General features: G+C 42.0%; 1 protein-coding gene across 11 annotated transcripts in view; it reads left to right on the top strand.

The window, feature by feature from the left end:
- WDFY3 (WD repeat and FYVE domain containing 3) overlaps nucleotides 1-12,286 on the top strand; it is a 256,663-nt gene that overhangs the window by 165,423 nt on the left and 78,954 nt on the right. For 10 of the 11 annotated variants that reach the window (XM_053255723.1, XM_053255716.1, XM_053255718.1 and 7 more), the window contains 3 exons: nucleotides 3,876-4,108; nucleotides 5,945-6,079; nucleotides 9,180-9,359. In XM_053255723.1, coding sequence (XP_053111698.1) covers nucleotides 3,876-4,108; nucleotides 5,945-6,079; nucleotides 9,180-9,359 — 548 coding nt within the window. The remainder of the gene's footprint in view (nucleotides 1-3,875; nucleotides 4,109-5,944; nucleotides 6,080-9,179; nucleotides 9,360-12,286) is intronic. The other variant, XM_053255717.1, reaches the window with a different exon arrangement.

Below are 12,286 nucleotides of genomic sequence, written 5' to 3'. Positions count from 1 at the left end.
GCCCAGAGCGGTGTACTACATACATGAGGTTCTCCTTACAACAACCCTGTGAAGTAGGTTAGGCTGAGAGAGAAGTGACTGGCCCACAGTCACCCAGCTAGTATCATGGCTGAATGGGATTTGAACTCGGGTCTCCCCGGTCCCAGTCCAGCACTCTAACCACTACACCACGCTAGCTCTTAGTTGAGTAATAGCTCAACTCAGTAATAAGCTGAGTTGATCTGGTAGATAGTATATTGAGCATCTGTATGTTGGGGCATGTTCCCGTGCTTAATTCACGTGTATCCTATAATGAATCTCAAATAGAAATGAAATAATTTAATTACAGATTTGATTAAAGATGATTGGCTTGGACTTCCTTTTAAAAATACTGTTCAGTCAAGCTAAGGACTTGGATCCAAAAGTGACTTGCATAGGCAGAAAGGAGCTTCTGGTTGCATAAGGAGCTCACCTCAATTTCCCCAGATTTCCCCTTTCCTGCTGCATTCCCTAAGCAGCCATTCCTATTGTTGCTAGTGAGGATCCCCTGACAATCAGGAGTCAAGTTTGGGGGCATACGGGGCTCTAATGGGCAGGAAAGCTCTATTGCGTGAATGGAACTCTGCTTGTGCTGCTTTGGATACAACCCAGGGTCTCTCATTTGAAAATCTTGAACTTGAAACCTTCTGTTCTTCCCAGAGCAGCTCCATCCCCTGAAGGGAATATCTTTCAGTGCTCACACTTCTAGTCTCCCTTTCATATGCAACCAGGGCAGACCCTGCTTAGCTATGGGGACAAGTCATGCTTGCTACCACAAGACCAGCTCTCCTCTCAGCAGCCCTGTTGAGGCAGCTACACAGTTGGGGCTGCCTTTGAAGGTATACAGTTGCCCCAGTGGGTCCTTAGCACTGACAGGAGACTGCGCAGAATGTTGGCCAGTATGTTTTCTATAACTATGGAAAGTAGAATGCTATATGTTTTTAAAGCAGCAAAGTGGCACAGAATGAGAAAGCATGCCTTTTGTAGCAAACACAGTTTTACTTTGTCTTACATTATGCAACTTACTATTTACATGTCCTTAGAAATATGGTATTTTAGAAGTAGTTTTAAAAGCCTATGAAACGTGATGGTTATATGCTATCTTCCAATACAGAGGTGGTATGCCTGTGAATACCTATTGGCTACCAATAGGTTTCTGGGCAAAATACAAAGTTCTTGTTATAACTTATAAAGCCCTAAATGGCTTAGGCCCTGGGTATCTAAGAGAACGTCTTCTTCATTATGAGCCCCACCGCCCATTGAGGTCGTCCGGAGAGGTCAGTCTCCAGTTGCCGCCAGCTCAGCTGGTGGCCACACGGGGACGGGCTTTCTCGGTTGCTGCCCCGAGACTGTGGAATGCGCTCCCTACTGAGATACGATCCTCCCCATCTCTGACAATTTTTAGAAAGCATTTGAAAACCCACCTCTTCACCCAAGCTTTTTCTGTTCTTTAAACTTTTAAGGTTTTAATTTGTGGCTGATTTTTAAATTGTTAAATTGTTTTAAGTTTTTGTATATATTTTAACTTGTTTTATACTATTGTAAACTGCCCAGAGATGAAAGTTTAGGGCAGTGTACAAATGTGATTGATAAATAAATAAAATAAAATAAAATAAAATTAATACCAGCAACAGTGGGAGAAGGATCCTACTAGTATGGATCATCATATTCAAATGGTGCTTCAAGAAGCATCATCTCCTGCTAGTGGGCTTCCAGAGTATCTGATTGGGCACAGTAGAAAACAGGATGCTGGACTGGTTATGTCTTCGTCTGATCTAGCAGGGCTGCTCCTGTCTTGTGGAGTTTATTGAAAGATGTAATGGGAATACTCACTACCATCACCACCCATCTCTGACTGTAGCCTACCTTTGAACTGTACTGTCCAGTTTTTTCTGTCAAACATCTCCTGTGAAAACCATGTTAAATTTGTAATAAAATGCTGCTTCCCCTAAAAGCCTTGGGAAATTTTTTAAAAACCTCATTTTTAAAAAATTGAGATTTGCTTTTCATTCTAAATGGATGAGTTGGGCAAGGCTTCTCCAGTGTTTAATTCCTGAGCAATTCCATTCACTTCACTGGGCTTGCCCAGGAGATGCTCCTAGCAGCTTGTGCCCAGAGCTAGAAGAAAGATTAAACACATGACTAGATATAAGACATAGAATGATTGTATCTTCAGATCATGACTTGAACCACCTGAGTACACTGTATAGCACATTTTATTACTTTGCATAATTCTCTGCAAGATCCCAGAACATTTGGGCCACAAGCAAATAAAGTATGGTAGCAGAAAAACATTCTGGAATCCAACTTTGATTTCCCTCCATTGAATTTGTTTGTTTGATATTTTTATGACCCGTGGTTTAGAATGTTCTTTATAGTAGCTGCTTTTTAGATCCACTTTTCTTATGGGATCCAAATTACACGAAGAGTAAAGAATAATATGTAAGAAGTCTAGTAAGGATAAGTTTAATAGTCCCCTGTACAATAACTGCTTTGTGGTAGGTATTGAAGTAACAGTGAGGACCTTCTCATTGTCTCAATCCTTTTCTTTTTGTCTCCTCTGTTCCCCTTGCTGTGGTTAGGGAGGGAGTGCTGCTGGTCTGTCTCTTTTATTTTGGAATATATTCCTCTGTTTGTATCAGGATAATTTCAAAATGTTCTGAAAACATAGGGAACTTATGAAAAAAAACTTACTTATGGAAAAAAACCCCGCCCTGAACCATTTCGGAAGGGCGGTACAAAAATCGAATAAACAAACAAACTTTTGTGTGGGCAGAGTTTTCAGGGATATATTGGATAGAACATAGGAAGCTGCCTTATGCTGAGTCAGCCCATTGACCCGTCTTAACTCAGTATTCTCTTTGCTGACTGACAGGGGCTCTCCAAGGTTTCAGGCAAGAGTCTCTCCCAATCCTACCTGGAAATGTCAGGGATTGAATTTAGGACCTTCTGCATAACTTATAACAGAGAGTGCTCATATGTAGTCATCCATCCAAATGCAAATCAGGACGGACTCTGCTTAGCAAAGGGGACGATGTGTGCTTGCTACTACAAGACCCACTGTCCTCCTTTAAAAAAAAAAAAAAGGAACCTAGGACCTTATGCTGAGTCAGACCATTGGTCCATCTAGCTCAGTATTGTCTACACTGATTGGCAGCTACTCTCCAAAGTTTTAGGCAACCATATTTCCCAGCCTTGCCTTACCAACGATTGAACTTGAGACCTTCTGCATGCAGAGCAGATGCTCTGCCACTTTTTGTTGTGGCAACAAAAACCTAGAAACATAGTAGCCATTCATCACAGTGCAGTTACAAGCATAGATTTGCCAGCAGCAAAACTATTGCAGTTCAAAAGTTACTGCGATATCAATTGCAGTTTTGCAAAATACATTCTAAATGGTGTTTTCAGTGAGGATTCATCATTCATTCATTCATTCATTCATTTGATTACTATACCACCCTTCCAAAAATGGCTCAAGGTGGTTTACACAGAGAAATAAATAAATAAGATGGATCCCTGTCCCCAAAGGGCTCACAATCTAAAAAGAAACATAAGATAGACACCAGCAACAGTCACTGGAGGTACTGTGCTGGGGAGGGATAGGGCCAGTTATTCTCCCCATTTCTATAATTGAGAAACACCTTGGATTATATCCAAAGGAGGTTAATCATGACTAGGCACGATTAAAAGCATTGGGAGAAGTTCTGGTTATTTCAGTGGGACTTAATGACTAACCTTCTTTGGACATAACCCATTTTGCATACATACTAATCAGAAGTATAAATAGGGGTACTTTTTTTTCATTGTGGTGATGCTTAACTTGTGTTTGACTTTTTATTTCCCTTTCCCCCCCTCAGGCTTTAATGTTGGCAGGAGTGCTGGCGGCAGATCTGTCAGGGAAATTAACCGGGACGCTTGTCATTTTCCGGGTTTTCCAGTTCTTCAGTCTTTTCTTCCTAAGCACACTAATGTACCTGCACTCTATTTCCTTCTCATGGCACTTTTCCTGCAGCAACCAGTCACTGAACTGCCTGAAAATCTGCAGGTCAGTGCACCTGTCATCACCATCCGATGTAATCAGGGTGGCCAGGTAGGAATTATCTAGTAAGATACCAACTTTATTAAGAGTGATGCCGAAAAAAAGTAATGGTGCCTAGCTACTACACTACAATATTTTTATTCTATGTTGAAGGGTTTAAGGTGTGATAAAATGCTCCCCTTCTCAGAGGAAATTGCATTAGCTACCACTTCCTAGGATCCTTGTACTTTCCCAAAGCATAGTATTTCTGAGGGTATGGTATAAGAAGATGATGTTGGCTTTGTCTCCCCACTTTTTGGGTAGATTCTTATGCCCTTCTGGAACTTTGCTGAATCCACTTGTAGTCCCGGTGGCTGACATGCACTATTGCAAAACAGAATGTAGTTTTGCGGGAGTGATGGGGGAATGAGAGAGAAATCTCCCTGAGAAATAAATTGTCTTTTATAATCTGAAAATAGAAAATAGTCTTTTATAATTTGAAAAATTCACTGCTTCTGAATTTGAAAAAAACCTGGGTTTTAAGAGAGATTTGGGCAAAATGTGTCATGGTATTTGGTGATGAAGGGAATTGGTTAGAATCTGCTCTGAGTTCCATATGTCTCCCCTGTCACGTTAGGCTGCACTAGGCTTGCCTAGAGGCTTCAGTGCTATGGCACACTCCCCCATCATCGACATGCCCCAGGGCCAAGAAATATTTGCTGCAGCCTTCAGAGATGAGGACCTTGCTAGGTACCCTGCATTCCATGGAACAATTAATTCCCCAAATCCCATGGACCACATTCATCTCCAGAATACAGTTTACTAGATTCATTCCTCTGTTGTCTTCAGCAGCACCACTGACTTTCCTGAAAACCAAAGTAACAGAACTTGGAGACACTAATGTACAATACTGAGTAATGTTAACCCTCTTCAGACATTGAGTTGTACCTGTGTTTGGATCTCTCTATGCCAGGGCTGCTCAACTTCGGCCCTCCTGCAGATGTTGGCCTACAACTCCCATAATCCCTGGCTATTGGCCACTGTGGCTGGGGATTGTCGGAGTTGTAGTCCAAAAACATCTGGGGGGGCCTAAGTTGAGCAGGCCTGCTCTATGCGCATGTGTATTTTTGTGTGAATTTATTTGCATTTATTTATTTATTTATTTACATTTCTATACAGCCCAAAACGTGCGTCTCTGACGCAATGACTGTACTATTTGTGTATTCTAAAAGTGAGCCTGAGTACAGTCCCTCAAAATGCATGGTACAGATAGGAATTGTTCCACTGTACCTTTATTCAACGTAATGTATGAATAATGGTATCTGTGTACACTGTACACTCATATGAGTATAGTGAATTGCCTTTAGGCAGTGTTGCATACATATCTTGGGGAAATTAGCCTTGTCTGTGGACATTTAAAAACTTAGATGCTCCCACCAATTGATGTCGGCCCAGCCAGCCACAATTCCTCCTTAATCCCTCTTGTTCACATGAGGATGCAGCTGCATGAGATGCATCTGCTTCTCATCCTTTTGTTTGGCTTTTGAGCATTAAATGGTCTGCTCGTGAACAAAAACCATCCCCACCCCCCACAAAACAAAGTGCAGTAAGGCAACACTTTGCCCGGGCTGACGTAGCTCTTCTCAATATAGGCTCCTAGTTGAACCTTCATTTTGCATACTTCCTCAGTCTTCAGCATAGAGAGGGGTGTGTGTGTGTGTGTGTGTGTGTGTGTGTGTGTGTGTGAGATTTCTTCACCCAAGACCCAGTTTGGAAGTGGCCCACCCATTTTTAAATGCAAGCTAGCAAAATAATATTAGAAGATGGATTGTCGGTTGACTCTCTCTCTCTCTCTCTCTCTCTCTCTCTCTCTCTCCCCTCCCCCTCCCCCTCCCCCCCCCCCAACAGTTTGACTTGGATTCAATTTGGACATTTATATTTGGTGTCCCTGCATCAAGTGGCACTGTGGTTGCCTCAATTCACTGTGTTTGCACAGAAGCTGCATTTTTATTATTGGGAATGCTCAGAAGCATGTTGAATTCGGTAAGTCCCTTTGGGTATTCACTTGCAATTCAGAGTTTGCTATGTTTGAACATACAACAACTGTTGTTATTAAAATTATTATTTAAAATATTTATATTCTGCCCCTTCAGTGCACAACTGCTTGTGGCAGCTTACAACAGTAATAAAATACATACAATAGAAAACACAACGTAGAATAATAATATTATTATTATATAATAAGGTTAAAAGACCAAGTTAAAACCACAATAATATTTTTAATATTGGGTTTTAAATGTTTTCAGTGTTTTAAATTATTTTAATTGTAATCTGCCCAGAGACACAAGTTTGGGGCAGTATAGAAATATTTTTAGATAGATAGATAGATAGATAGATAGATCAAGTTTTAAAAATTGAAGATTAAAAGTTATCAGTGAGAAACTAAACTATAAGAAACCTACCAGATAAAAGCAGAGGATAAAATACAGGTGAACCTCGCTATATGCTGATCCAGCATCTGCGGTTTTGCATATCTGTGGTTGGGTAATTGACACACAACCTCAGCATTTGTGGGGGGAAATGGTGTAAAAGGGGTTGAATTAACATCTGCTGTTTGGATATGGCCAGAAATGACCTCAGAGGTCATTTCTGCCACCATTTTGTCAAACTGAGCCATATTGTGGCGTGTTTCATTTTTAAGAAATGTGATTTTCTGCCCCTCAAAAGGCAGAATTTTGACTTCTGGGGGTATTGTTGGGTCTCTGGGGCCCGTGGAGGATGGCAGGGCACTTTATTTTTCCCTTTTTGACCATTTTTTGCTGTTTGCAATGCAGTTTTTTTGGACCTCCAGGAGTCTAACCCCTGTGATCCCATGCACTTAGTAACTTGGTATTCACAGTTTCCGTATCTGCGGTAATTGTGGAGAACGGAACCCCCTCAAATGCTGAGGTAATGCTGTATTTATAAAAAGTCTTTCTAAAAAGATGCATCTTCAGTGGTTTCTTAAAAACACTGAGCTTTGCTTTGGTGCTCAGAGTGGCTTAACTGAGACTCAAAGGAAGAGTTTCCTCCAGGGGCTGATAAGACTGATCTCTGCTTAGCTTTATCCATGTTACAGTATCAATTACTACTGATGTTTTGTTATATCCAGTGTGCCATAAAAATGAAATTTTAGAGACTGACAAACAAAGAGAGGTCCTTGCTCCAAGGACCTTACCCTCAGACCATGGTGCTAAAGAGAAAATAAAGTAAAGTGTGCCATCAAGTCGATTTCGACTCCTGGCACCCACAGAGACCTGTGGTTTTCTTTAGTAGAATACAGGAGGGGTTTGCCATTGCCTCCTCCCATGCAGTATGGGTTGATGCCTTTCAGCATCTTCCTGTATCGCTGCTGCCCGATATAGTACCAGTGGGGATTCGAACAGGCAACCTTCTGCTTGTTAGTCAAGCATTTCCCCACTGCGCCACTTAAGGTAACCTAAAGAGAAAATACTGCTTGACAAAATGTGGAGATCATGGCCCACATGATGTGCAAGGCAATGCTGGTGTTCCAAATCAATTAGCATTGCTGGAACAGAGAAGTCAGCCATAGTGGTGTTGCAGCAAGAACACGTTTGAGCAACCACTTATAACAGTGTGCCTGTGCTTGCACAATGCTATTTACATTGGAAAGTTCTGTGCAAGTACAGGTGCAGTTTTTAGTAATTGTGCAAATGTGTCCTTGCACAACACTGCTAGGGCTGGCTTCCATGTGCACACAGCACTGGCTAATCCGGAATGCTGGTGTTGCCTTGTGCATCATGTAAGTCAACATTTTACTTTTCTTCAACCTGAGTTCTTCCTTCATTCCACCATGCTGAGTTTAATATTCCTAATTATTCATCACTTATTATATAGCTTTTCCAATACAGTATAAGCAAACAACCCCACATAGTTTTCCTCCAGATAAATTATTGCATTATGCAGCCAAAATTAATACATGTTTTGCTAGGCTTATAGAGTTTTGCTTATAGACTTTTGTTTTCCTACTGTGTAAACTAGAATAAGCTTTGTATTTAGATTAACCATGAATATTGACAATGAGAAAATGCATATTCTTCAAAGTAAAAAAACAAAACCTTGCTGCCTTTCTCTCATGAGAATAACTTTATCCATGCATAGATACACTTGTGAGCCAGTATCAGTGTCATAAACCTGTCCCACTAATCTGGAGCTATAAATCTCAGCCTCCGGAGAGTGAAACAGATAGGGGCAGAAGTCAAACAACAAAGCCAGGCAGTAAGCAGTTTCTTCAAACCAGAGTCAGTCCGGGCCGTAATGTCACCAGTCAGTCGAACAGAGTCCAAATCGTAATCCACAAACAGAGTCCAAACGGTCCAAGGTCAAAACACAAGCACGGCAAACAGGAACACAGCCAGGTATCTCAGTGAAGAACAACGTTGATACCAGCACAGCAGCTGTGGCAAAGCTGGCTAATATAGGCTCAAACCATGTGCTGTTAATCATGGTTCCCTGACTCAGCAGCCTTGCTTGTTAGTCTAGCCGTTCTGCGCATGCGGTCCTTAATCTCCTGCTGTTTCTTTGAGTGACGCCTCTCCACTGCTGAGACCGGCCGTCCTTCTTCCATAGGGGCTGCCACGACAGGCTCTAACTCTTCTCCAGCCTCCCGTGGGCTGGTCCCACTCTCCTCTGCAAGTTCTGGACCTTGCACTCCCACCTCTGCTGCCATCCCCTCCGTCTCTTCCTCCTCCTCCTCCTTGGAGTCCATCCACATGCTCATGACAATCAGTCTGGTACCAGGATAGAGTAGTGCAATGAATAAAAGCTGGCTTGAGGAGATGGGAGGATGTAGTCAGCCACGAAGGACACCCCAGCTGGCCTTGGGCAAAACACTCTCTTTCTGCCTAACCTACCTCTGAAAGGGTTAATAAGTCATGTGAAATCAGGATTTAAAGCACTTCAGCAAAAGGAAAAATAAAGTGGAGCAGATATTAATAATCAATAGGTTATTTCCATAATTCATTTTGTTAGTACAAGCCACTTATTGGATTTTTTAAAATAATATACCAACTTATTGTTGGTTTTCACATTACACTGTCATTTCAATGAAAAACCTGCCTAAGTTTTCCCCCTTTCACCACAGCCTTGGCAGTCGGAGGAAGAGGGCTCTTGGCTTCGTGAATACCCCGTCACCTTGATGCAGTTCTTTCGCTACTTGTATCACAATGTTCCTGATTTGGCTTCAATGTGGATGAGCCCAGAGTTTCTTTGTGCTCTGGCAGCTACAGTGTTCCCTTTCAACATACGGCCATACTCAGAAATGGTAGGAGATTTTAAAAAATGAAATGTTTAGTTTATAAATTTCAGCTCTCACTTATATATGGTATTATTATTCTTTCTCGAACTTATGCATCTTACGCTTGTCTACTTGCATATTCTGGAGGCTGCCCTGCGGAAGCACTGACCAACCTTGGGATCCGTGTGGATCCTGCTGGTGCTGTGGCGCCAGACCCAGCGCCTCAGCCTGGCTCTCAGCCACGGTTAAGGGTGCGACCGCGCCCTTAACCCCGGCTCCAGGATTGTGTGTCAGAGAGATGGGCGCACAGAGATGATCTTTGTGTCACAAATTGTGCTGACACAGAGACTGGTGCCTAGAGTACCCGTCCCCTGGGGGAATCCTCCAGTGCATTACGCCTGGTGGAGGCCAGGACAATGAGTCCTGGCCTCTGTTTACCAGCACAGCTGGGAGCAGTGTGGAGAGTCATCTGCGCTGCTCCCGGCAGTGCTGGTTATGTGGGTGCATGGCTTGTGCACTGCCTGGGCTGCAATGGGTCATTTGGGGGAAGGTAGGTTGAATCCTACCTGCCCAACTGCACGTGCGAACTGCCCCTGTGATTGCTAGCATCCTTGACCAAATGAGTAGAAGGAGCATGTGTAGCCTTTGGTCTGGATAGTGGAACGGCATTGTAGATAGGAGAGGACAAAACAGGGCAGCAGGTCCAGGGTTATTCCAAGTAAGGAAGTTCTATAAGAAAAAAGGGAAAGTAGCAATGGGGAATATGTCATTATTAGAATGAATTATGAAAGCAGAGGCTGAAGGCTTTCCAGGAGCGGGAAGAAAGAGGGAGAGACACAAGCTCATTCCTCCTGAAGCAGGTACTGAGAAACCAAGACTTGGCACAAGGCAACATTCTGTGTACATTTTGGAAGTAATATTGCATTTACATGAATCCAAGACTAGTTTTTCCCCTCCAAGTTCTTTGATGCTAGAAATCGGGGTAATCAAATTCCAAGTCCTCTTCTTTTTGGGTAAATAATGTTATAACCTGTATTTAAACTCTGTTGTTTAAGGGGCTCGTCTTAAATTCAGAGTAGTCTTGTATTTGGGTGGGTATGGAAAATGTCATTTGGCCCTCACTGTTGACATGGCGCTACACGAGAAAAACAAATGCCAAGGTTTCGACAAATTACCTGAAGACCAGGTGGTTGGAATCTCTTTATAAGAGCAGGGCTGTGCTGTTCTCTTAAAACAATCATTTTGTTAACTATGCAGAGTTTTCATGTTTGAACAGGGATAATTTCATGCTAGTATGGGGAGAAGGCACTGAACCTTTCCGAAGGTTATGGCCTGGGGGCAGATGATGCCTACCTGGAGATGCCAGGGATTGTATCTTGGACCTTCTGCATGCAAAGCTGCTGCTCTACCACTGAGTTATGGACCCATCCCGTTGATATCCATGATGTTGCATTGTTTGTAACATTTAGTATTTTTAGAAATATTTTCCACAGGAAAACATAGCTGTGAGAACTTTTCCACTTCACATCACAGGAGAACCAAAGTATCATGCTAAAGTACATCCAGAAGATGTCAAAAATAGTGTTTCATAATAGACAATATCCTTAATAGATAATATCCAAAATCCAGAGAATGATTCTGCCACCTACAATGAAGATAACCTCTATCCCCGTGCTGAAACTTTCAGGAAAGTTTGTGACTCCTCACCGACTTAGCCAGACACCTCCCCTCTGCTGCCCACAAACATAGGCTGCTGCTGCTGGACATCAGAATCTCATATGCAACCAAATTCAGAATGAGTTCATTCACTGTAATGTCCTCATTATATCACTATCACCAACTGAATTATATTGTAAAATTAGAATGGCTAATTTTGAAATTAGAGCACTCTTGGAATTGTCAATTATGGAACTGCAGCTATTTTTTATTTATTTTTTAATGTGTGTTCTGTCTCTGGATCTTGAGCTGTACAAAAGGTTCTCCTTTATTTGTTGTATAAGCAAAGTAAGGATAAGTGTTGCTTAAAAATATATCAGGGATAGTTAATGGGCATCAGTATTGAACCTGCCTTTTATTAACAATGGAAGAAGAATCAATGCACTAAATGTTTTACGTTTTAATCATTAAAAATGTCTGCTAACGAATCTGTGGGGGAAAGTATTCATGCTCTTAAGCACTATTTCACCCCCTTATCTATACTATCAATGATTACCGCCCCCGCCCCCATTTGATCCTGCATCCATTTTAAGAAAGACAGGACATTTACAAAAAGAAATTTATTTCCAGCTTTATATGATCGCTATACAATAAAGTAAATCTATTTGTCTGCTGAGGTTGTTAAATGGGATGAACTAGTTCTTCCATGGATTCTATTGTCAACATGCCCATTTCAACAATGTCCAAAAGCCCCTGAAATGTCCAGTAACTTCAACAGCCACTTTCTGATTGTAGTTTTTCCAGTGATGTGAGCAGACAATTTTGCCAAATATTCATAAGTTCCATATAAGAGATTTCAGCACACATGGCATAGTTGCCTCTGTAACATAAAATAAACAGCAGCTTAGGACCAATAGGACCAATAGCTGGTCTTGTGGTAGCAAGCATGACTTGTCCCCATAGCTAAGCAGGGTCTGCCCTGGTTGCATCTGAATGGGAGACTTGATGTGTGAGCACTGCAAGATATTCCCCTCAGGGGATGAAGCTGCTCTGGGAAGAGCAGAAGGTTTCAAGTTCCCTCCCTGGCTTCTCCGAGATAGGGCTGAGAGAGATTCCTGCCTGCAACCTTGGAGAAGCCGCTGCCAGTCTGTGAAGACAATAGTGAGCTAGATAGACCAATGGTCTGACTCAGTATATGGCAGTTGATGTTCCTAATCCATAATTTGGGAGATTAATCCTAAAATCTGTTTCTCACAATTTTGTACCCTTTCACATCAAATCTGCATGAGATTTTTAAA

Source organism: Hemicordylus capensis, chromosome 5, assembly GCF_027244095.1.
Source record: "Hemicordylus capensis ecotype Gifberg chromosome 5, rHemCap1.1.pri, whole genome shotgun sequence".
Classification (NCBI taxonomy): Eukaryota; Metazoa; Chordata; class Lepidosauria; order Squamata; family Cordylidae; genus Hemicordylus; species Hemicordylus capensis.
This window is presented reverse-complemented; position numbering and strand designations above follow the sequence as displayed.